The sequence below is a fragment of the Alligator mississippiensis genome, chromosome 7 (genome assembly GCF_030867095.1).
Source record: "Alligator mississippiensis isolate rAllMis1 chromosome 7, rAllMis1, whole genome shotgun sequence".
NCBI classification, from domain to species: domain Eukaryota; kingdom Metazoa; phylum Chordata; order Crocodylia; family Alligatoridae; genus Alligator; species Alligator mississippiensis.
In genome coordinates this window covers 36,493,997-36,518,920 of record NC_081830.1, presented here as the reverse complement: position 1 = coordinate 36,518,920, position 24,924 = coordinate 36,493,997, and the positions used below count along the sequence as shown (strand labels likewise).

The window sequence follows — 24,924 nt, the reverse complement described above, 5'->3', positions numbered from 1 at the left end:
TAGGATACTCCTCCAAGGGAGGGAACCCCACAGGACAGAAGGGGCAGGTGGTGGTAGCGGGAGATTTGATTATCAGGCATATAGATAGCTGGGTTTGTGACATCCGAGAGGACCACATGGTGACTTACCTACCGGGTGCAAAGGTAGTGGACCTCACAGGCTGTGTACATAAGGTGCTAAGGAGGGTTGGGGAGAAGCTGGTGGGTCAAGGTCTATGTGGGTATCAAGGATATGGGTAAGGAGCGCAGCTACATTTATGCTGGAAGCTAAATCTTGCTTGCTAGGTAGAAGGCTTATCCTGGTAACATGTCCTTTTGCTGTTGCACGCAGCGCAGCCAGCCCTTCGTTGCTTCCACAGACATGAGAAAGCCAAGCCTGAGCTTCCCTGAGCACACCCAAGCTTCCAGCTCCCTGTGTACCATTAGATCCGGTGGGTGCTGTCTGTGAGCTGGGGCTGCACCTGCGCAGCTAGCACCCTGCCCGGGTGGCAGCTCATGCTCTGCTGAGAAAAAAAAAAGGAAGTGGCAAGGGGGCTACACGACTCACGGGCAGCTTACCCCCCTGCTGTGGGAGACAAAGGCAGGCTCAGGGAGACAAAAAGGATCAGGCCCCCTGTCACTTTTTTGTTTTTCCCCAGTGGAGCCTGCCCATGTGTGCTGACACCCGGCTGTGCAGCCCCTGAGCTGTGGGGTTCGGGGCTGGTGTTTCTCTTTGTGGTGGTGGTGCCAGGACTGCCTGGGCAGGATGCTAGCAAGCGGTGCCACACAGGGAGTGGTGCTGCCACAGAGGGAAGCACAGGAGTCCCCTGCCGCTCAGGGATTGCTGGCAGCTCACCCCCATGACTGCGGGAGCCGTGGGCAGGCTACAGGAAAAAAAAGGATTGGGCCCCTCACTGTTTTTTTGTTCTTTTTCCTTTGGCAGAGCCTGCCTGCTCCACGGCAGAGGTAGTGGGGGGCGTGAGCTGATGGGGCCAGTACTTCCACCATGATGATGGAGGTCCCTAAATTGAAATGGTGGGTTTTTAATCGGCACAATTAAAAGCCCACTGATTAAAAACCCACTGTTTCAATGTAGGGAGAACTAAACCCCTGGCAGGTGTACATGTGGCCTGGGCGATCAGGGTGGAAAAGCGGTGCTAATGGATGACAGGGCCATTGCTGAGAAACTCAATGAGTTCTTTGCATTTGCCTTCCCTGGGAGGATATTCGGGAGATTCCCTCACCAGATCCACTCCTCTCTAGGGAGTGGAGCTGACCCTAACTGAGGTTTCGATAGATTATGTTGTAGAGGACATTGATAAATGAAACAGTAGCAAATCACCAGCACCTGATGGCATTTACCCCAGGGCCCTAAAAAGGTGAGAGTGGAAATTGCTGAGCTACTAACTAGCATACAACTTATTATTACAAACAGCCTTGGTACCAGAGGACTGGAGGGCCGTCAACGTGATTCCCATATTTAAAAAAGGCTCCACAGGGGATGCAGGAAACTACAGGACAGTCAGCTTAACTTCAGTACTGGGCAAACAGAGAGAAACAATCATCCAAAAAAGAACCATTTGGCTCTGCCCGAGGGAAACCGCACCTCGCCGGCCTATTGGAGTGCTTGGAAGGTGTCATTAAGCAGGGGGATCAGGGTGGTCCGCTTGCCACTGGCTGCCTGGACTTCCACAAAGCCTCTGATAAGGTCCCTGACTTGGGGTTCATCACTGAGCGAGGCAGTCAGGGGAGCACCGGCAATGTCCACTTGCGGTTCAGAAGCTGGCTTCAGGGCCCAAAGCAAAGAAGGAGCAGAAATGGTTCTTTTTCAGGATGGAAAGAAGCGAGCAGCAGGGTCCCCCAGGGGGAGCAGGGCCGTGCTCTTTAGCACAGGCAAAAGTGATCTGGAAAGGGGGCAAGTAGCGAGCTGGTCACACGTGCTGCTGACAGAAAGTTGCGTGCCATGGTCATGACCAAGGCAGACTGGGGGCACTTGGGCAAGCATGAACCAAAAAAAAAGACTGGCCAGGCTGTGCACAACAGCAAAAGCCTACAGCACCCAGTATTCCCGGGCAGTCTCCCATCCAGGTACTAACCGGGCCCAAACCAGCTTAGTTTCTGAAATCAGATGAGATTGGGCATGTTCAGGGTGGTATGGCCGTAGGCGCCAGCCCTGCCTCGCCCGGCCCTTTTCAGGCCGGCGTACACCCCACCCCCACCCCGCACGCCTGCTCCCGGCCCGCCCCACCTCCCCGCGCGCGCACACAGCCTGCCCCTCCCCTCACACGTGCGCCCAACACCAACCCGCGTGCACCCATGGCCTACCGCCCCTGTCCGCCCTGGGCGCATACCGCCAGACCCCAGCCCGCCTCCCCCAACTCCAGCCTGCTGCCGGCCTCCCACCTCCCTGCTCCAGCACCCTACCCCCCCACCCAGGCCCCTCCTCTCCCCTCCTGGCCATGCACACAGCCTGCCCCCACCACCGCACCCAATCCTAAGCCACGACCAGGAAAAGACATCCCCAGCTTGGGCAAATCCCCTGCCACGCTCCACCAACACCCGCACGGAAATGGCCGCGCTCCTAACCGCAGCACGCAAGCCCCCGCCGAAAACCGCCCGGGTCCCCGAGCCCTGGTGGGCTGCCAGCACCCGAGCACAGGCTCCAGAGGGGATGCAGGGCACCACGGGCCAGGCGGCCTATCTTCTGCTCCCGGCAAACCGGGAGAAACAGGCGTCCAATACAGAACCGCTCGGCGCCTGCCTGAACACCGACTGCCGGGGAGCAAGCAACGCGGCTCTGCCCCAGGGAAACCGCGCCTCGCCGGCTGCCTGGAGTGCTCGGAGAGTGTCATTCAGCAGGTGGATCGGGGCGGCCCGCTTGCCAACGGCCGTCTCCCGCTTCCTTCCGCCAAGCCTCCGACAAGGTCCCCCACCCGGGGCTCGTCACTATGCCAGGCAGTCCGGGGAGTGGCGGGAACGTCCACTTGCGGATCGGAAGCTGGGAGGGAGCGGAAACGGGCCCTTATCAGGACAGAGAGAAGCAAGCGGCGGGGTGCGCCAGGGGCCCGTGCCGGACCCCGTGCTCTCTAACAGAGGCGAACGGGACCTGGGAAAGGGGGCGAGTAGCGAGCTGGCCAGAAGTGCCGGCCACAGAAAAATGTGCCCCGGGGTCACGGCCAAGGCGGACCGGGGCCACCTGCGCAAGGGTCTGGCAACCGAAAGGACCACGGCGCCCCCTCCTGCATCCACGCTGCGTCCACGCCTGGCAAGCTGGGCCCCGCTCCGGCCCCCACACCTCCCGCGGCACACACGGAGCGGGCACAGAGAAGGGCAGCCGGGCGGAGGAGCGGCACGGAGGGTCCCCCGCGGGAGGAGAGGCTCCCGAGGCCAGGCCTTTTCCCTCCAGAAAAGAGACGCCGGAGGCGGGACGTGCTGAGGGTTTCCAAACTCCCGAGCGAGCGGCAAAGAGAGGACTCGGTGGGGATTCCCCATTTCCCGTCTCGCACGAGACACGGGCCAGGGCTCATGGCGTGAACCCCGCAGCTGGGAAGTTGCAAACGGCCCCCAGGCAGCTCTTTTACCCCAGGCCGTGCCGTGCCGCTCACGCGCGGAACGTCCTGCCACCACACGCCGCGCAACCTGACCACTCAGCCGGGCTCACAAAGGGCTCGCTCGGATTCTCGCTGGAAAGGGCCGCCGGCGGCCATTCGGCGCGGCAGATAGGCGCGCAGCCTCCCAAGGACAACGGCCGAGACCTTCGCCGCTGCCGGCGGCAGGGGAGAGAGCGGCAGCGGAACCCCCCCCTGCTTCTCCGCAGGCCCCTCGGCCCTTCAGCGTCCGCTCCCTGCCACGGGGCGACGCAGGAGCCTGGGCAAGGCGCACCTACGGCCCCAGACGGTAAAGGGCAATTGTGATGTGCTTGGGCTCGCACGCTGCCGCCTCGGCACCCCCAGCCCGCCCGGCACCAGCACCAGCACCAGCGCCAGGCCCGCCCCCACGGGCTGGGGGCGCAGCACTCCCCCAAGCTCCCCCGCCTGCTCCCCTCCACACAGGCCCACGCGCCTCGGGCAAGGGCTCCCCTGCCCCTGCCCCTGCCCGGTGCTCCAGGGCTGGGGCGGGGAGCCTGCAGCACACGCGCCTGCCTGCCTGCCTAGCAGCGCCCAGCCCAGGAAGCCAGGGGCACCGGGCAACCCGGGCCCCCGGCCAGGGACCAAGAAAGAAGGGCTGGCCAGGATGCGCGCAACGGTTGGAAAAGCCTACAGCACCTGGTATTCCCAGGCGGTTACCCATCCACGTACTAACCGGGCTCAACCCTGTTTAGCTTCTGAACTCAGACAAGATCAGGCATATTCATGGTGGTACGGCTTGCTGCTGATCATTGGCTGATGTGCCTGGTTATGTCACTCAAACTGGCTCCCAAATGCTGGCTGCAGCCAGAGCAATGCTGATGGAAAGATCAGCGTTGAAGGACTCAAGGACCCAAGCAAATGAGACCTCTTCCACCAGTGCCTCAATGAAAAATTAGTGAATTCCAATCAACAACAATGGGAGAATGTCAGCGGTATGTGAGGTGCCCTCAAGGCCACTGTCATCAGCTCCTGTGAAGAGACACTTGGATTCTCAACCAGGAAACATCAAGACTGATTTGATGAAAATGACTCAAAGATCAAAGAGTTGATCGATTGCAAGCACAGGGCCTTTTGTGCTTGGCAAAATGACACGAACTCCAAGCAAAAGAAATTGAATCTCCAACAAGCCACGCAGAGGTCCAAAGGAGGATCCACAATATGAAGAACAAACAGTAAGGCTAAGGAGATTCAATATCTCACTGACCTTCATGATGCATGTTTTTTTTCAGTGCCACCAAAGCCATCTATGGTCTGAGCACTCAGAGACCAACTCCCTTGAGACCTAAGGATGGAGGAGACCTGATCAAGGAAAGAGGAACCACCAATGCCCATTGGAAAGAACACTTTGAAGACCGTCTCAGTTGAGATTCTGCTGTTGATGAGAGTGTTCTCAATTCCATCCTGCAGCACCCAGTCAGAGATGATCTCAGATGAGGTGAGGAAAGGCATCAAGCAGATGACAAACAACAAGACATCTGGAGCTGATGGAATCTCTGTGGAAATCTTCAAGCAGTGGGGAGAGAAACTAACATCACAGCTTCATGCCCTCATCTTAAGAATCTGGAATGAGGAGGAAATCCCAGATGACCTCAGGGACACCAGGGTTGTGACAATCTTCAAGAAAAGAGACACGTCTGACTGTGGAAACTACAGAGGGATCACCTCACTGTTCACCACGAAGATCATAGCAAGAAACTTCCTGAGCCATCTACTTCCACTTGCTGAAGAGCTCCTCCTGGAATCTCAGTGTGGGTTTAGGGCATGAAGAGGCACAACTGACATGATCTTTACAGCTCATCAGCTGCAGGAAAAATGCTGGGAACAATATAAGCCTCTCTACATGGCCTTCTTTGACCTCACAAAAGCTTTGGACTGTCAGCTGAGAAGTGTTGTGGAGGATCCTTCTGAAGTATGGATGCCCACTGAAATTTGTCACCATTGACAAATGGTCTGCTCCATGACAGTATGTGAGCAGTGGTTCCCAGTAATAGATCTGTGCGCGCCGGGTCAGACCCTGGGTCGCTTTCGTCGCTCTGCATGCAGGCTGTGGCTGGCAGCCCGGGCAGGCCGGGTCGGAGAGGGCGGGTGCCGAGCTAGAATTAGGCACAGACACGTAACGGTTGATTTTAAGATTATTTTACTTACACCGAGATGGTCGTGGTGTAGGCTGAGAACTTGCTTGAGTTGCGGTTACAACAGAAAACACGAACACACGTGGAGGTTGCAAGGCTCCACGCAGACAGAGCACGAACAATCACGTGGAGCTTGCTAGGCTCCACGCGGACAAACTCCGGATGTCCAGGACAAGGGCGCATAAAACTCGTCGTTACGTCTTATAGTAGGCTCCGTTCGAAGACGGGAAGAGGTGGGCGGTGGATCAGGCCGCCAAACTCCTCTGAGCAACACACAGGGTTTCTATTACCCTGCTGCGCACGCCCAGAGTCCCCACGAGATGGATGCGGAGTCCTCTTCGGCTTGGGCGGAAACTGCTCAAGCCTCTTATACGGCTAGCAGGCCAATTGCTAGCCGCCACGTGTGAATAATTTAGAACTAGCCAACTGCGGGGCACAAATTTGCATACGACGAGCGGGAACTCTTTGCACCGTGCATTTCTGCGTTGCAAAGGAAATGCACCCTGCAAAGATCGCTGCAAAGTGGCGGGAACACTCCTTTGCACGCGGGTTCTCTGCGCAGCAGAACTCCTCCGTGCAATGAAGCGGTAAACCCACGGGGATAATTCGAGTGCCGAAGCACACACAAAAAAATCAGACCTTTGGGTCATGACAAGATCCATCACAGATCCCTTTGAGGTTAAGACAAGAATTAAGCAAGGCTGCATCATTGCTCCAACACTCTTCACAATATTACTTGCCATGATACTACATTTGATCACCCACAAGCTTCCAGCTAGAGTAGAGCTAAACTACTGAATGGATGGTAAGCTTTTTAATCTCATCTGACTCTATGCCAAAACCAAGACCACCCCAACCTCAATCATTGAGCTCTAGTATGCTGATGGTGCTGTAGTGTGCGTTTACTCAGAAGCAGACCTTCAGGCAATTGTCAACGTCTTTACTGAGGCATACAGGAAAACGGGACTGATGCTTAACATTCAGAAGATGACGGTCCTCCACCAAGAAGTTCCTAATGAACAGTCCCCATCTCCAGTAATCCAGATCCATGGTGAGCTTCTGGAGAACGATGAGTATTTTCCATACCTTGGAAGCCAGTTCTCCCAGAAGGCTGACATCAGTGAAGAAATACAACATTGCCTCAAATGTGCAAGTGCAGCTTTTGGACACCTGAAGAAATGGGTGTTTGGAGATTGCAACATCAGATCCAAAACCAAACTCATGGTTTATCAAGCAATCATGATCCCCACCTTGCTGTACAGAGCTGTGACATGGGCAATGTACGGGAGACCTACAAAGATGTTGGAGAAGTACCATCAGTGCTGCCTACAGGATATCCTCTGCATCTAATGGGAAGACAGATAAACCAATGTTAGTGTCCTCCTGCAAGCAAACACCATGAGCATTGAGGCAATCATCAGGATTGGCCATGTCATCTGGATGTCTGACTCCAGACTCCTGAAGGAAGTTTTATTCTCTCATCTCATCCTAGGTCTATGCTGAAGAGGAAGACAGAGAAAGCACTTCAGGGACATCCTCAAGGTCAACTTAAAAAAAAAAAAAAGCAACATCAATGTCAACTCTTGGGAAAGTATCATACAGGACCCCCCCAAATGGAGGAAGAGTCTGCTGGAGGGATCACAATACTCTGAAACCTCATGACAGCAACAGAAGATGGAAAAGCGGGAGCAGCAGAAACACTGTCGCGGAATAAATCAAGAATCCAGCACTACTCACCCCACACAGAAACATGGGGCGGGGAGCAATTTACACCCTATCCAAGTGCCATTCAGATCCTCTTCCCCTGCTTCTCTACTTTCTGCTCTGTGCTCTGTTCCCTGCCTGATTTATTGCTCTGTTTTCTTCTCCCTGCCTGATCTGTTTCTCAGCTTTGTGCTCCCTGCCCTGTGTTGCTGTGTTCCCTGGTCCCTCCATAATCTGCCATGTGCCACACACACAGGCTGTCCATACCACTGGTGGAGCACATACTACATACAGGTTGGCCACCCCTGTTGTAGGGCATGAAAAAGAATTTGCAAAAGAATATACAGTGCCTCAGCCAAGAAGAGCTGAGAAATGTTCAGTCTGTTGATGCATGTTGAGAAGAGCCACTCCTTTTATAACATGTATTTTTTTAAAGCTTGTTGACAAGACCTGGTTTTCCCTAACCTTTTTCCCGCAGTCTCTCTCTCTTTCTCTCTGCCCCTCCCCCTAGCTACCTCTGTCCATCTTGTCTAGTCTAGTCTAGTCTAGTCTGTGTCCTTCTCTTCCCACCTCCAGTTCTAAAGTGTCTGTTGCCATACCAGATCCCTCCTATCAGTCTGAGGATGGATCAGTTCTTCTCCCTCAGCAGGATCATGTTTTGCAGGGTTGTACCAGGGGAAGTGTTCTGTAGGGTATTGAGAAGATGCTAGGACCCTTTGTGTGTTTACTTACGTTGAGGAAGGCCTTTGCAAAGCTCTCAGCGTTATGCTAAGCTTAGAAAAAGGCAAGACATATACCCTGACTTTCAGAGGGAAGGCATTGCACAGGTGAACGCTGGAGATTAAGTATACTTTATCCCTGGCATCTGCAAGTTTTGCCTTGGGTTCAGTGAAAAAATTGCCAAGAATGGGGTTGTTCAGTAGGAACAATTGTGGAGGCTGGTATTTCCTATAGTTAAGATGCATCCCACTGAGGGCTTTGCATGGCTTGGGACCCAGAATTGGATGAGAACCTAGAGGAGCCATGGATTCTCCAGGCTTAGAAACCTCCAAGAGCAGGTTAGACAGATACACCTAGGATGGTTTAGTCAGGGATGATTCTGCTTTGAGCAGGGGGCTGGACTTGATGACCATGTGAGGTCCTTTCCAGCCCTACTTTCCTATGATCTTGTAACAGAGTAGCTAGGGGTGGCTGATTGGGCACCCGGCCAATGTGCCAATTTTGGTGGGGGTGTGGGGAGGGCTGCAGAATAGCTGGGCCCAGGGAATCTGCACAACAGCCCATGCTTTAGTAGCAGCAGCCTATGTTGTAGAGGCAGCTTGCATGTTGGGAGATCAGATTTGCTCCCCATCTCTCATGCTGCACTCCCCCACCCCTCTCCCCCATTCTCAGGGCACCAATTTCTTTGTTATGTCCCTGGATAAGGACAAATTAGGGAGCATACAGCCCCAGAACAGCATACTTCCCCTCTGTGAGCTGAGAAGCCCCTACCTGTCTGGAGTTGGCGTATGGCAGACTGGAAGAGCAGCTCTGCTCCTGAGCCCTCCCTCACTGAAGGAGCAGCTGTCATAGGGCATTTGTAGGTTGCTTTTTTCAGCACAAGGCAGAAGGTAAATGCGCAGACAGTGCAGCCACGTGGATTGTGGGATATCATAAGAAGGGGGACTATTGTCTGTACCTTGGGGTTCTTGGTGCAGACCCTGTGATCCTGCTGTCTCGGTAGTGCTTAAAAGATTAGTGCACAACAAACCTCTCCTCTGGAAGGGAACACTGGGCCAAAACTCCATAAATCTGAACTTGTGGAAATTCCTAATCCCCTTCCCCTCCTGTGGGACTTTTCAGTGGGTGGGAGGATTAAATTCTGAAGATAAATGAATTTTATTTACAGCTTTAGATGACTTCTTTAAACAAGACCAGAAATGAGACCCACCTTGAAATAGTGTTTCACATCAGTAGGGACTGTTTTCCTGAATCTTAATATGGTTGACCCGTTTTGTCTTTCAGGTCAGCTAGACTGCCATCAAGAACAGGGGGTGATGGAGGAGGATATTTTTTATTTGTAGGAATCCGTATCTTTTGCACCCTCTGTTAGGGAGTAACAACACTGCTACCATGTGTGCTGCCAATAGGCTGATGCCTGTATATGGCTGCAAGTCATAATGCCACATAATTTCAAGGTCCATCAGTAAGACAGTGATATAGGAAACAATGCGTAAGAGGGAAAGATTAAAAGAAAGTGGATAATGTTGTAAAGAATATTTGCAGCTTTCACAAACTAGCTTGGTATATAGATCTAGATCAGGGGTAGGCAACCCTTGGCATGGGTGCCAGGGTGTGGCACTCGAAGGCATTTTGCTTGGAACACGTGCCTCTGGGTGGATGGTGGGGAAGGGGCCAGGGCTACATGGCAACAACAAGGATTGGGCCCCTCATGGCTCCCCCCGTCATCCACCCCTGGCACACCAACATCTTATAAGCTGAAGTTGTGGGTGTTTTCAGCACCCAAAAATGTTGCTGGCCCCTGATCTAGATACTACTACTGCTACTTTCAGAGCTGAGGAGAACCCAGGGAAGATCTCTGGTTGTTCTCAAGCATTACCAAAAAAAAAAAAAAAGTGTCTTTGAACTGACATGCTTTGAACGAAGGGTTTCAGAGCATTGCATTAGAACACAGTGGTTGCCTGTTGAATAACAGATTGTCCCTTCTTTGGATAGATCAAGGGATATTTTTTACGTTTGCCTTGGCCTAACTTGTTTCCAACCAGTTGCTTTTCACCATGTCCCTCTTATTCATCCAATAAGTGGTAGACCTCTTATCTGTCATGGTTATCATTACAACTAAAGACATTCAACATTTGGAATGTAAAACCCCCACATATTTCTACCCTTTATTTGAACAAATGGCATCCTTAGTTTATGACTCTGTGAAACTTGATTGTTTGGATGCCTGTAGCAAAAACAGTACTTTAAAAGATGACTGAAGGACGTGACCATTGTAGGCTGATGGAGCATAGTGGGAAAGAAGTGAATCCCTCCGAACACGCATCGACATCATGCTGGATTTCGGACTGCAGTAGGAGAGTTTTAAAATTCTGTGATGAAGCAAGGTACTGGGATCTCCAAGCTTGAACAGAAGTAGAGCGCCTATCTCTTAGAAACTAAACACATGTATATTCGGAGGGGGACAGCCTGAAAGGGAAGTAGGTGGTGTGTTCTAACTATTGTGGGTGAACAACCCGAGAACTATTCCAACTTTAAACCTGGATGAAGGAGTATTGAAGTTGGAGGGGGTTTTGCTATGTTTAAATTCTTGGGTTGTTCACCTATAATAATCAGAACATGTCAGTCAGCTGCTGATGTTTTAAAATGTTCCCCATTTGAAAGGGCTCCAGATGTGTGGGTCCACATCCTTAGAACATGGGTACTGGGGCACTGGAAAGAATTGTGTTAGGTCTTAGTTACTTCAGACCCTTGGAATGAATGAAACACTTTGTTTTGGGAAGTGGGGGAAGGGAGTCCCATGAATTGATAACCATTAACCATATTCCTTTCCTTAGGGTAATAGTCAACTATGTATAGAGGCTCAGCCCAAAGCATCAGTGAAGCGCTACACTGAAGCATCAGTGATGTTTAGGTCTTGTGCTCATGTTTGTCTTTCCCCCCAACAGAGTGCTGGGCATAGTGCACAACTGAAACTTGCAGTAACTATTTTGAGAACTACCATATATAGAACTATCTAGGGGTCAGACAAAGACATGGTGGGAAAGCACTAGCAGACTTGCTGCATCAGTGATGGATCTTAGGGAAGATAGGACTGAGTGTGCTCTGCCCACCACAGTATGACACTGTACTCCAGAGCTGAAAGTTTGCCCATGAAGTTGCTTTGGATTCATGCCCAATGCCTGCTCTTGGGTTGACTGGAGACCAAGGGCTCAAGAGTGAGCACTGGGGACAAGTCTGGAGCAGCCTCATAGGCAGATTCTGGCTTTGGTTTCTCTGTCAGTAGACTTGTGTGGTTGGGACAAATTCCCCTACATCCTCCCTAGGACCCACTGCTGATGTGGTACAGACAGGCCCTCAGAATGCTTTCACTTGTATCCTTTTTATTCCTTGTCTTTTATACTAGGTGGAATTTGAATGATCCTGAAGTGTGTTAATATTTGACACCTTCACAGAAGAAGTGGGTATTGGTGTTCAGTGGAGAACTTGACTGTCTCGGGCACCAGGAAGGGATGTCCCTCTATTCATGAAAGCTGGAAGAATTGGACAAAACTTTCCCAATTTAAGCAGGATTCCCAAATCTCTTGGACTGGAATGTTTTCAGCCTATGGAAATGGTTTCTACTTCTAGACGGGACCATTTCTGCAGAGTGCCTTGGGCAGTGCAAGTGTGTTGGAATTATTCTTGGAGAAGGGCAAGATGGCTTCAGTGGGATTTAAGCAGATCCTTAAGGTCAGTCGTGAACTTAAGTGCTTTACTGGTGTAGGGGCTATGTAGGGAAAGACCCAGGCTGAGGATGGGGATTGAGAGGCAGAGCTGGAGCAGTAGGCTGGGAAGAGTGTTTTCATAGCAACTTGCTTGATCATTTGGAGAAGCGACCCATGCAGGACAGTAAGGTGTAGATTCAATGGCATTAGCGCACAAGACAAACCATGAGTGATCACAGGTGTTTTAGGTGATGTGAGAGGGAAGAAGAAACAGCAGTTAGAGGGAGGTGATGAGGGCAGTGTTCTTGGGTATTGCTGGCCCCAACATTTCAATTTGAAAGCAGCTGCACTAGAGTGATAGAAGAGTGCATTTGGATATATGCTATCGTCACCTTGCTGCTGGACTCACTCTGTTTCCATCTGTAGAATCCAAGGTGTTTAACAAAAACCCATATGAAGACACAAGATGTGACAACCACTCTTCTGCCTGGGAGCCCAAAGCCTGCCCTGCCCCCAAAATATGTGGCACTGACTAGGAAAGAAAAGTAGTTAGAACAGGTGGGGATGGGCTCAAGAGTGGATCTGCAGCCCATAGTTTCTTCTGGTAGATGGTAGATCACTTGGCAATCCCTGCTCCTGGAGGAAAGCTGCCATCTACCTGAAAGGTCACCATCACCGACTCCACTGCCTCCGTTATAGCAATGTTACCATATGCTCTGTGGTTCACATACCAGTGTCCCATTGCTTTGGCCAGGGGCACGGGATGGATAAAGGCTTCCGTAATAGGAATAGCTTCACTGAATTGCTGAAAGGTAAGAGTGATGGGAAAGAAAGGAAATAGTTAATGGAAAATCATCTAGATTTAGCTTCAGATCCATTGGGGCTTTCTGAGATTAGCCTTTACGAGGCAGGGGGTGGCTGCAACAAAGCAAACAGCCCGTCCCACTGTGTTTCAGCCCCAGATGGAATTTGCATTTCACAAAGTGGGAATTTTCCATGTTAAGCCCCTTGGTGGAACCAGCAACACCTTGCCCTGCTCCCACCCAGGCCTGCTATACGACTCCGTGCCAAAGTGAAATTCTTCCGGTAAATGGGCTGATCAGGGGAGGGAGGGCTGGGATTTGGGAGCTATTGGGAAACAAAGAATGACAAACAGTCTTAGGTCATTGCTTCTGCAAACACAGCCGGCCCTGTTCCTTTATAAAAGACCAAGAGAGTAGCTTGAGAGCTGTCACAGACTCAGAGGGGCAGTCTGTGAGCAAGGCCCCAGCACTCCCCAATTGCCAACCCCAAGAGAGAAGGATGAAGCTCGCCCTCTGTGCTGCGCTGTCCTTTGGGGTACTGGGTAAGTGGTTGCAATGTTGGGATGGGGCTGTTAACTAGGATTCAGGAGCCCCACGCAATACCTAGGACCAGCCAGGCCGTTCTGTAGCAGAATCAGTGGAGCTACAAGGCAGAGTACATTCAAGTAGTCATTTAGAGACTGCACAGTACACAAAGCAAAGGAAAAACCAGGCACTGAAGCAGTGGAAAAAGGACCGCCTTTGGGAGTCTGCTCTTTCCAAGCTGTTCCCTGCAGTATCAGTAGAGAAGAAACAACTGTGCCACTAGCTTTGGTCACAACAATGTGCTCTCTCCACTGCAGGAAGAGGATAAAGAGGTCCCTCTAGTGGGCTGTCACTGCAGCCGGAGATGTGTTGGGGCTCTCAGAAGCAACAGGGCAGCTTTCCTGTAAAGCAGGGGTTTTCAAACTTTTAAAACAAGTGTACCCTTTCTGTCTCAAAGTTTCAGCTCACGTATCCCTTTATATTAAATTTATTTGGGGGGGGGGGGTGAGCATGTGCACGTGTGCTTCCCTCCTCCTCCCCCCCACCCCCCCACCTTAGCAGGTAAGTCTATGCAGGAGGGGAAAGGCCTGGGAGGGGGGGCAGATTGAGGTCCCCATGGTGAGGGAGGGAGGCACAGACAGGAATAGGGGCTGGGGTAAATGTGGCCCCAGCTGGGCTGGGTGTGGGGCTCCCACTGCTGCACACACCCTGGCAGAGGCCCAGGGTGCATGTGCCCCCCTAATTTGTGCATGGGGCGGAGGTGGCTGGTGCTGTCCTCTGGGCTTTGCGTGCTGCTGCATCTGCCCTGGTAATGGTGCAACGCCATGTGTGTCCTGCCACTTGTGCAGCCCAGTGACGGCAGGCACATGGCATTGCACCACTCCCGGGGCAGCTGTAGGAGCTCTGTGCTCTTTTTCTTGAAAATAACTGTAGGACAGAATCCTCTTGTGACCTTCTTGGGAACAACGCTGTAAATAGCCACACCATTCATATTTGTGATGATTCAAGTAACTTTGGCTCAGATCCACAAATAGCATTTAGGTGCCTAACTTCCCGTCATTTCACTGGTACCTAATCTGCACTGGGTACCTAAATACCTTTGCAGACATGAGCCTCAGTTTCGCTGTCCCTCAGATTTGCACCTGTAAAAAAAAGGCAATAGTACTAATATATTAAAGGAGAATTTGTATCAAAGGCTATAAACAGCTTTGATACTGCAGTGATGGGGACCCTGTAAGTATCTTATGCTATGGACAGGCCTAACTTTTGACTGCCTTAAAAGAACAGGAGAGCTGTTGCTTGCCTGAGTGCATCAGCTTTTACAATGTACCTGTTAGGGCTGCATACTTCCCTACCAAAGAATGAGCTAAATCACTGTAACTTCAACTGTGAATGAGATGGGGCTAAGTTGTAAAAGTTTTGATGCACGTGTATTCTGATAGGAGCATGCAGACCTCACAGGTCTACTGCAACAGCTTGTACTGGTATCCTTTGATACTGATACAGCTGTCATGTCTGTCTGTCTTGAGGCTGCCAACTGTTTCTTAGCAGACAGACAAAGTCTTGACTTTACAGCAGTGCTTCTTGAACTGTGTATCTTCACCTTGGGGTATGCAGCAAATTCCCAGAGAGCACCTGAGAGGAAGGAAGGGGAAAAGGGAACTGTAAAAGGATGAAAACGATAGAAAAGAAAAAAACAAACTATTCTACAATATTTTTTAGGTTGTGGGAGAGGTTCCGGAGTAGCTGTAGTGACCTCACATGTTGGTTTAACATAGAGTCATAAGGGTGCATGGGTATGACAAACTTCAAAGGGTATGTGGTTGTGGTAGGTGGCCAGAATCATGAGAAATGGAGGTCAGTCTCAATTTGTAATACAAAGCGTGTTGCAATGTCTAGGCAGAAGCAAGCTCTGCACAAACTGATAACCTGTGTGTCTGCATAATCTTATCTCTGTTACCCTTTGGACTCTCCTCTCTCCTTTTGCCCTGCTACTTCATGCCTTAAATTACAGGCAGGGATTACGATTACATTTTTCTTCTTCCGGGCAATTTCACCTTATAGACCAACTAATTAGGGCATCAGGTGTGTAGCTAGAGGGCATTAGATGCGTCTGACGAAGTGAGCTGTATTGCATAATACCAACGACACTAATCAGCATCTTGCTATCCTAAACAATGACAATAGCGAATAATAAATGCAAATATATTTTATATAAATATTAAATATCAAATAACTATTGATTTACATTAATAGATATGTATGTCAATTTATATTTGTTATGTGCTATCAATGGTGTCACACATATAATATATTTGTATTTGTATATATATTCTGAAAGTTTTGGTCCAAGGTGTGTGGGTGTATAATATATATCAGCACGTTATCTATGGTATGTGGTGTTACAAATTAGCACTTCAGGTAATGTGACCGCTTCACCTTTGACAAACATTTTCCAAATCTACAATACCCAGTGTTCAGCACATTCCATTATACTGCACTGTGCTACAATATCACAGTACCACAGCATGCGCAAAGGATTTCTTCGTGTCTAACATCTCAATCTTTACCAATAGCTTAAACTTTTAATATATGGGCATATCTTTATTATGTCTTCCTTTCAAAATGGTACAAAATTCCACATCTGCAATATATTTTACCAGATCAATTGTGTTTTAACAGTGACGTATGTGGCAAAGGTCTGGGTAAGAGGGTGGTGTGGGCTGGCTGGAGTAGGTATCGTGTGGCAGCAAGAGACAGGCCGTGTACCTGCACTGCAAATTTCTACCTTCTCCAGTGCCCAAGTTTCTGCAAACATGAACCGGATTCTGCCCCACTCCAGCTGTTTGGTTTTGTTCCAGTGAGGCTGAGTTGAAAGGACACCAGGGAATGTCCCCTAGACAAGAAGACACTTTGGGTGGTATAAAGCTGGCATAGTAGCTCTGTGTCACTTCTTACCTGAGCTGGAGGAAGGAATGTGGGCAAGAGAAAAAGGGGCTAGGTAGGGAGTTTCCAAGCAACCTAGTGTCAAGTGGCTGCAAAGACGGCTCTTTCTTAGCCAAACTATGCTCAGTATGGGATGGGTCCAAGAATCTGTTCGTCTAATATTTCTTGAAGGAGTGGTGTGCTTTGGGGTGAGGGCGTGCTTGCCGAGGAATGATGGAAACACCCTTTTAACAGATGGATCAGACCCAGAATGTTTCCTTCATTGCCTAAATGAGGGGCTTATTTGGAACTGAGTGAGTCAAAAAGTAATTCAAATGGGCCCCAAGTTATCAGCGACATACCTCAGTTAACTACTTGAGTTCATAAGGTGTCTTTATTCTGGACAGCAATGTTTCTTAGGCATCAACACTAGGGCTGCTGCAAGTGCTTGGAAGTGATTTAGGCAGTGAAGCTAACTCTTGTAGAAGCTCTGTTACAACTGGAAGTGTTGTTGTAGCCCCTTAAAATCTGCCAAAGTCACTGGGAAAGTAGGTGGAAAAAATGCATCTAGCTCTTATTACCAGCCCTGAACTCAGCTCCAGAACAGCGCCCAATTGCCTAGTGATTAGACCACTCACCTAGGAAATAGGAGACCTCCGTTCCAGGCCCTCCTTAGCCTGAAAAGATATGGATGTAAATCTCCTTCCCTAGAGCCCTCTGTAATCACCAGGCTGTAGAATAGGCTAAGCGAAGGCACTCTCCACACCTCGTCTCCACTGACTGCATGGGGATCCCAGGCATGTAGCAGTGTCATTTTGAATTGCCCTGAAGTCAGTCAGGGCAATGTCTGCAACGAGGCCCTTGATGAGACAACTTGAATCCTGACCTTTGTCTTTCCATTTCCATGAAGATTTCCATGAATCCTGATGTGAGCATGAGCTCAGGACAGGTAAACTTGTGCACAGCAGCAGTGGTTGAGGGTAGCAGTGCTCTCCCCCCATGCTGCAGGGTCCCAGCTTCCCTCATGGTCATCTACACTGCACAGCATGGGCAGGAAGGAAGGTCATTTCTTGGGCCCTTCAGGATATCTGCAGGAGAGTAGTTCCCACCCAGCATGCCAGAGAAAGGTCATGCAGCTGGAGATCCCCAGCTGGACACCCGTAATATCTGTAAAGTAGGAGCTCCTCTTCGGTGTGTCTCATAAGGTGTGCATGCTAGTAAGGAAAGACCTTCCCTGCCAAGGACCAAGGGGCTCTGCTCTTATAGGTCCTCATTTTGCTCTCCATGCCAGGAGCACCCTCCCTGCAGTACCAAGGAGAAATGGGAGAGCAGTTCCCCTGCAGGGAAAGAAGTGCTGCTCTGGGGAGCAGTCTGACTTAGGGGAGGAGCCTGAAATATGTGTTTATCCAAGATCTGGAGTTTACCTCTCCCTGCACTTAGTCCATTAACCTGGAGTCACTCCCCTGAGGTCAGTTAGTCAAAGGTGGCAATTGGGTAACAGACGGTAGATCGTGTTCCTGCGTCCTCATCTTCCTTGAGAGAGGAAAGACTGGCCCCTCTATAACATAGACCTCTGGGATCTCACTTCATTAGTGTGGGGTGAGGCGGTTTAGTAGGAATCTCCTGCTGATCTGAATCTGGGTCAGCTGGTATAGGAGAGAGTTGAAACTCAAAATACACCTTCCCTTATCCTCTGGGCCAAATCCATCTGTGGTATAACTCAGCTATGCTCAGTGTGGTTACAGAAGGTTTGAAGTTAGCCCTTGTGTTGATTAAAATAGATATGTATGAAACCGGTGCATGAATCCTGTCAGCTGGTGAAGCCCTGATGGTGGGAGCAGGTAGGCAGTGACAGCCATAGTTGGGGCATCTGTAGGGAGAAATGCTGTTTCTTTCTGTGAGGCACTTGTATCTGTCAGCCTTTGACTCCTCTTTTGCGCTCTCTACAGCTCTATGTCCTGCTGCCCCCCAAGCTCAGAAGGACATCAAGTGGTGCACAATATCTAACCCAGAACAAGAGAAATGTCTCAAAATGAAGACGGCCATGGCCTCCGACACTACTAGCCCACCATGTAACTGTGTACAGAAAGGATCTCACTCTGAGTGCATAAAGGCCATTGCTGTAAGTAACTGGGAATGTGACTAGACCAGGGGTGGTCGTCCCCTGACACGCCTTCTGCCAGTGGCACAGGCAGTCTCTGTGTGCGCCATGTGGCAGATAGGGGAGGGGGCAGAAAGCAGAAGGGCACGAGGAGAATGGGGCAGGGAGCAGAAAGCAGAGCAACAGATCAGGCAGAGGAAGGGGATCAGAGTGGCATTCGGGGATGGTGTGTGGCTTATGTTGTGGCACTGCTGCCAGACTGCTTGGCCCCACTGTACTAGACCTGGACACTGCACAGCTTTCCCCACTGGGTCCCATTAACCTAAGTCTGGTCTGAAGCCTTCGCTGTCATCTTCAGATAACTGATGATCTCCCCTCCCTACTTGAAGAGCAGTCCCCCATCTAGCCAAGAGGAGGAGCTCTGGTAATCCATGCGCACTGTCTTCTGGCCCCATGGAAACATGTTCCTGCTCTCACTGAATGGCAGAGGATTTTTCTTCTTGTTCCTTATTAATTTAAGTCTTTTGTGTTTTAGGCCAAAGAAGCAGATGCTATTAGTCTTGATGGTGGCCACATTTTTGAGGCAGGCATTGAGAAGCTGAAGCCCATTGTGGCTGAGGTTCATGGAGTGGGTGAAGGTGTGTTTTCACAGAGCATACCCTGAGATTGTGAAGTGATGGCAAAATGGTGGCAACGTGACCATGGTGCTGGTCAGTAGGGTGTTGGTTAAGGCCGTGCGACTGAGGACAAATCCTGTGCAGGTCACCATGTAGAGGGACAGGTGAGCTCTGTTACATTCTGCTGCAGTATCTGAGCTCCCTAGGACACTGATCATCAACCGGTGACGTCAGTGGAGCTGTCCCCATTTACAGAAGGCACAGTAAAACCATAAGCTGTGGTGCATTAGGCCGCATGAGGGGAACTTGCTTGGTAGAGCTGCTTTTCCTGACCACCTCACACTGGGTGATCACTCAGAACTTGGTTCATGTCAAAGGGATAGAGCTGGCTGTAAGAGGAAGGCTAAATTCTCCCCCCACCCCCCTTTATCATTGAGGTAGGCAGATAGGTGTGTGTCACTGAGATGGCAAGACACAGTACTCCCTTTCTTATTACTAGTGTTGTACCACCAAACACACTGGTAACACAAAAAAATACTGTCTTTGCAAAAAACAGGAGAACAGAGGTGATGATTTCACTGCTATCACCTCTGTGGAACTGTGGTCAGCACTACAGGGCTGCAATGGCAGGGAAAGGTTGATGTGACATGGTGTATGAAAAAGCTGGTGAGTCTCATTCTCTGTGGTTGTTACCTGCCATTTACAAAACACAGTAGCAAGAGCAGGCTGAACCGGGGCAGGGGATCAACAAGCAAAATGAAGAGAAAATAAACCAACAGAAAGATAAAATTAAAGCTGCTGCTATATGAGCTGCTGGGCCTCCAGAGAGTCTGTGACCTGACCCCATTCTCTTCTGAACCAGTCCTGTTCAGCTTGTACCCACTGCCTGCATTACCCTTCCCCATCCTGCACGGCTAAGGACAGGATAATGAGATATACAGTCAATGGCACAACCTGGAGGGGTGATCAGGGGACCAGGCCTGTGTGCTGATTAAGAGGGGGCAGCCCCCAGGGACCTGTCACGACTGCCCCAGCCACTGTCGGGGAAACTGATGTGGAAGCAGCAGCAGCCTGTGACACTGCTACCGCAGCCTGTGCAAAGAGATAACTATCCCTGCCACGGCACCATCACAGATGCCAATTTAAAGTTATGCTGCTTCTGACTATAATACTTCCCTACTCCTGTCTTTATCAACCAGTTTCAGCTCTATCCTTACTCAAGCTCCCAGTTCCCCTTTTGTACCATAATACAGGCCTGTATTTTTGTGGTCATGTTTGGATACAGTGTTCAGTGTTCAAGCTGATGGCAATATTACGGGATCATTCTCAGTGCTGTGGCTGAGAATGAAAAGGTATCACAGTCAGGATATTTGAAGGTATAGGTTTGTTCATCTCTAGAACTCAGTTCCTTTACCTATGCATAATACATACTGGACTGTATAACTTTAATAGATCAAATTTAGAGTCCAGTCTTGCAAAGCCATATTCAGAAGAGTCATCCTTACTGAGGGGACAGCTGAAATCAAAAGGATTTTCTACCTCTGTGGGACCTACTAGCAGCAGCAGATGCATGCGTGAAATAAATGCGAAGGCAGAAACATTGTGCATATACTGGTAATAATAATTAATAGATCATTTAGTATGGTACCCATTGCAGTGAGTAAAACTGGATTGAGACAGACATGGCAAACCAGTCCTGATGAAACTGTGTCTTGACAGAGTATTATGAAGTTGAAAAGGTGATGCTTTGCACTCTGTGCCCAGGACTTTGAGAGATGTGGAAAAAAGCAGTTGTGGGGAATGAAATTCCAGTTCATTTGTGCCTTTATTTTAATGACTTTTTTTACCTTCCTCCTTTTCTTCCTTCCCCTTTTGCAGAATCGACCACCAACTATTATGCTGTGGCTGTGGTGAAGAAAGGAAGTGGCTTTACAATAAATGAACTTCGAGGAAAGAAATCCTGCCACACTGGCTTGAAAAGGGCTGCTGGCTGGGTCATTCCCATTGGGACACTTGTAGACAAGGGTATTATAGAGCGTGGACCTGGAAGTGACCCTATAGAGAAAGGTAAGCTGGGAAAAGAGCTGGGTGAATAGTGATAATATTTTCTTGAGAGTGGGAAGAACGGGCTTTGATTAGGAAACTAAGTGAACCATGTACACTTCATCTATTTCTCTCTCTCTCTTTTTTCAATTCCTCCATCAACATGGACATTTCCATGACAGCAACATCTTTTTGCTTAGGAACCCGTCATAATCTATACTCATTTACTCCAAAATATCTATCCCACATCAGTTAAGGTTGATGTTGATGTTACATAGCAACACTGCATAGCATTCCCTCCTGAAACAAACCAGAGGAAATGGCAAGTCTGGCCATCCAAGGTTCTCCTGCCTGCCCTTCCTCCCTACATCATGGGCCACACACTGCAACCCTAACTTTGTTCCATGAGGGGCACCAGGCTTCCAGTGTCCCCTTTGCCAAACTACTCCTTTTAAATGGGCCTCATTACAGACAACCTTCCCTTCGACACGTGTCCTCACACTCGGATTTTCTCCTTCAACCTCACTGAACCCCAGTCTCTACAGCTCTTCACCAAATCTCTACAATTATGAGGACTTGGGGGAGGGTAGTCGGCAAAGGTTGAGTTAATTAATAACTTTTGCATGTCTTCTTCCATAGATGTGGCTGGATTCTTCTCAGCCAGCTGTGTCCCTGGTGCCACCACAGAAATGGACAAGTTGTGTCGCCTGTGCATTGGTCCTGATCCATGTTCTCGTTCTGCTACTTATTCTGGCTATTCTGGAGCCTTTCAGTGAGTGAAAGTTTATTTTTATCCTGACCCTTATTTAAAGGATCAGTATCCGTTCCCTGCACCCTCATGCGTTAACTAACTTGAGGGATACCTGTGTTATAACTGGGCTGCCTAATGTGACTGAATTTTTAATATAATGTATCCATCTTGTTGGATTTCTCTTGAGCAATGACCAAAGTAAATCTGCTCTGGGGCTGAACATACCACCTCTGTTTCCTCTGGTCCCAAGAGACACTTAGTCAGAGATCGTGACTTGAGCTGTATATTGCACAGGGCAGTGCAAAGCATAAGCATTAGACTAATGCTAATTTTAGTGCTCTAATTGTTCATCTGTTTTCTCTTACCCCTAGGTGTCTGAAAGATGGAGCTGGAGATGTAGCTTTTGTAAAACACACCACTGTTTCAGGTGGGGATGTGACATAATTCTGCTTCTCTGCTTTCACATTAGGACTCTCAGCCACTCCACCCCTGAATCCTGTCTTATTATGCCTGCTTTAATTTCTTTCCATGCTTATCCCAAGCTTACCTTCCCTTTGGGAAGGTAGGGAAGTAATGTACACGTTTTTCCATGTTTCTGACTACAAAATAACGAGCATAATTAGTATAGTATTTACCTCCTATTCTGAGGGCTTTTTCTTGTTCACAAACACAGCTACTGGTATCAGATCAGTTTGTAGGGTGCTTTCTTGGCGTGATCCATAAATGCCCATATCATGATTACAGTCACAAGAACAAGCAAACTCTGGCGACTGATGCACTTAGTGTAAGTTGCCATAATTCTGCAATTTTACTAAGACACCAGAATCTTGTGTCATAATCAGCATTGCAAGGCAATGGCAGTGACAGCATCGTCAATGCACATAACAGTCAGGAGACTGCCTCACTAAACATGAGAGACCCAGGTTCTGGGAAAGGTTAAATCTGCGAGGGGACTCTGCTACCATTATGACAGGGATCCATTAGTTGAATGCCACTGTGAGAGAGTCTTTTGATTAAAGCATGAAGAATTTGCCAATCTTCTCTGCCTCATTTAAGGACAAATATATTAAGGGGTACTTCTTGAAATAGGGATTTCAAAGGCCCCTGTGCACTGTTGTGTTGCTATAACCAACAGACTTGCGTTCCTTCCAGAAAATGAGCCAAGTGCAAAAGACGAATATGAGCTGCTCTGTCTGGATGGCACCCGGAAGCCTGTGGATGAATACAAGAAGTGCTTCTGGGCCAAAGTCCCTGCTCATGCAGTAGTGGCTCGAAGTGTGGATGGCAAGGCTGATGAGATCTGGAACTTCCTCAACAAAGCCCAGGTGCTGTTCCCTTCTCTTGTATCATTTTCCATCATTTCCAATTGCTCTCTTAACAGTCTCTCTCTTGCTCTCTACTTTCTTCCCTCTTGCTTTCTCTCTCCAGTTTCCCCAGTCTGACTTCTTTTTTTTCTCCCCTGAGACAGGAAAAATATGGCAAGAGCAGAGATGGTGACTTCAAACTCTTCAAGTCTGAGCACGGGAAGGACCTGCTCTTTGGGGACTCTGCTTCAGGGCTGACGCCTATCCCTACTCTGATGGATTTCCAGCTCTATCTGGGCCAGAATTATTATGCTGCTATTCAGAAAATCAAGGAAGGTAAGCAGTGATTGAGTTCCAGATTCAATGTAATTCTGAACTGGATTTATGTTGTGTATTATGAATTGAATGCAGCACTGCCTCTGGCACTGCATTTGAAGGAATGGAGTTTAAATTCTCCTCATCTAGGTGTTGGACTGCCATTCACAAGCTCTCAGGCTCTATTCCCAGCAGTAATGAGCAGTAATTTGGAGTCTCACATCATCCCCTAGCACATTGTACTACACTCCACACAGTAACTGTTAGCTCTGCATGAGCTGCATTATATCAGAAACCATCCTAGGGTGGTTTTTCCTTATAAAGGCACGTTTCCTTCTCTGTCTGCTTTCCCCTTTTCTGTGAGGGTAGAAACATGCTATTGTCCATGATAAAGAGCAGATCTTTATTAAAATTAGGGCTGTCAATTAATCACAGTTAACATGTGCGATTAATGTGTTCATTTGGTTTTGGTTAATTTTTTTAATGTGCATTAATTGCCGCTGGTGTTGAGGGGGAAAGCAGCTCTTCTTCCCTTGCTGCTTTTGGGCCATGCACACACATGTGGCCGGCCAGCAACTAGACAGGGTCCTGGGAGCAGACCCGCCAGTTGGATGCAGGTCAGTGTATGGCAGGGCAGGGGTTGGAGGCCTAGATCTTAGGGACTGTTTAGGGTGTGTGTGCGTGTGTGTGTGCGGGGGCGGGGGGGAATTGAAGTGGAGCTAGGGCAGCAGCGGCTTCCCCGTCTCTTGAAGCTTCAGATCAAGTCTAGATGCTTCTCTGGGAAATGCTTAGTCAAACACAAGTTACTGTCCTCAGTAAAAGGACTGCTGGGTAAGATTCTATGGCTAGTGTTACACAGGAGGTCTCTGGAAATCTGTGTCTAAATCTTCTTTTGACCAACGTAAGAACCAGGCCCTGGTAATTGATCTTCCTTTCTTGCTCTTCCTGTACTCTATGGCTAGGGGCAGACATTACACATAAACCAGATTAAGCAATCAGAAACTGGTTGAAACCTGTAAGAAAACAGATGTTCAGTGCACATAAACCAGTTTGAAAATGGCTGAAACCAGTTTGAGATCAACCTGGTTGAATGTGGTATCAGACTTACCTGATTTGGGTCAAACTGGTTTATGCAATGTCCGTCCCAGACACCTTGCTGGTTTAAGTTTAAATCAGACTCCCCCAGCATCCCAGCCTGCTCTCTGGGCTGGGGGGGGCTCTCTGCTCCACAGCAGGGCTGGCCCCTCCCGTCTTCTCCCTGGCTGCAGCTCGGGCAGAGACTTGCAGGCACAGCTGTGTCTTCTGGTTTCCCTGTGACCCCTGCCCCCTCATCCCTCCCCTGCTTAAGCAGGGATCCCTTTCTCCTCTCTCCCACAGCAGAGACTATAGCCAGCATGTGGTATGGTAGCTAATGCTGTGTAAGGCTCTGGCAGAGACTGCAGACACAGCAGGGTCTATCCGGCTTCTCCCTGCCCTACTCCTGGCCCCTGCTGCTCAGGCAGGAAGTCCCCTCTCACTCCCTCCCATCTCTCACAGCATGGCAGCCCCATGGACCCTAGGCATGTGGTATGCTAGCTAATGCCAGGAGGTGTCTGTGTGTGTGTCTCTCCAGTTCCATTGGGATAAGCAGACAGAACAGTGAATGCTTAGGGTTTTTGGAGCTAATCACA

The 24,924-nt window shown here is 49.4% G+C and overlaps 1 protein-coding gene and 1 pseudogene across 2 annotated transcripts in view; one reads left to right on the top strand and one right to left on the bottom strand.

Moving 5' to 3' along the window:
• Positions 1 to 2,025: 2,025 nt before the first annotated feature.
• LOC132251983 (5S ribosomal RNA) lies at positions 2,026 to 2,144 on the bottom strand (annotated as a pseudogene).
• A 10,936-nt stretch (positions 2,145 to 13,080) lies between these two features.
• The window catches only part of LOC102566361 (ovotransferrin), a 28,344-nt gene continuing 16,500 nt past the window's right edge, over positions 13,081 to 24,924 (top strand). For both annotated transcript variants that reach the window (XM_059730809.1, XM_059730810.1), the window contains exons 1-8: positions 13,081 to 13,215; positions 18,073 to 18,245; positions 18,760 to 18,862; positions 20,720 to 20,908; positions 21,524 to 21,656; positions 22,007 to 22,062; positions 22,788 to 22,960; positions 23,104 to 23,275. In XM_059730809.1, coding sequence (XP_059586792.1) covers positions 13,173 to 13,215; positions 18,073 to 18,245; positions 18,760 to 18,862; positions 20,720 to 20,908; positions 21,524 to 21,656; positions 22,007 to 22,062; positions 22,788 to 22,960; positions 23,104 to 23,275 — 1,042 coding nt within the window. In that variant the 5' untranslated portion in view covers positions 13,081 to 13,172. The remainder of the gene's footprint in view (positions 13,216 to 18,072; positions 18,246 to 18,759; positions 18,863 to 20,719; positions 20,909 to 21,523; positions 21,657 to 22,006; positions 22,063 to 22,787; positions 22,961 to 23,103; positions 23,276 to 24,924) is intronic.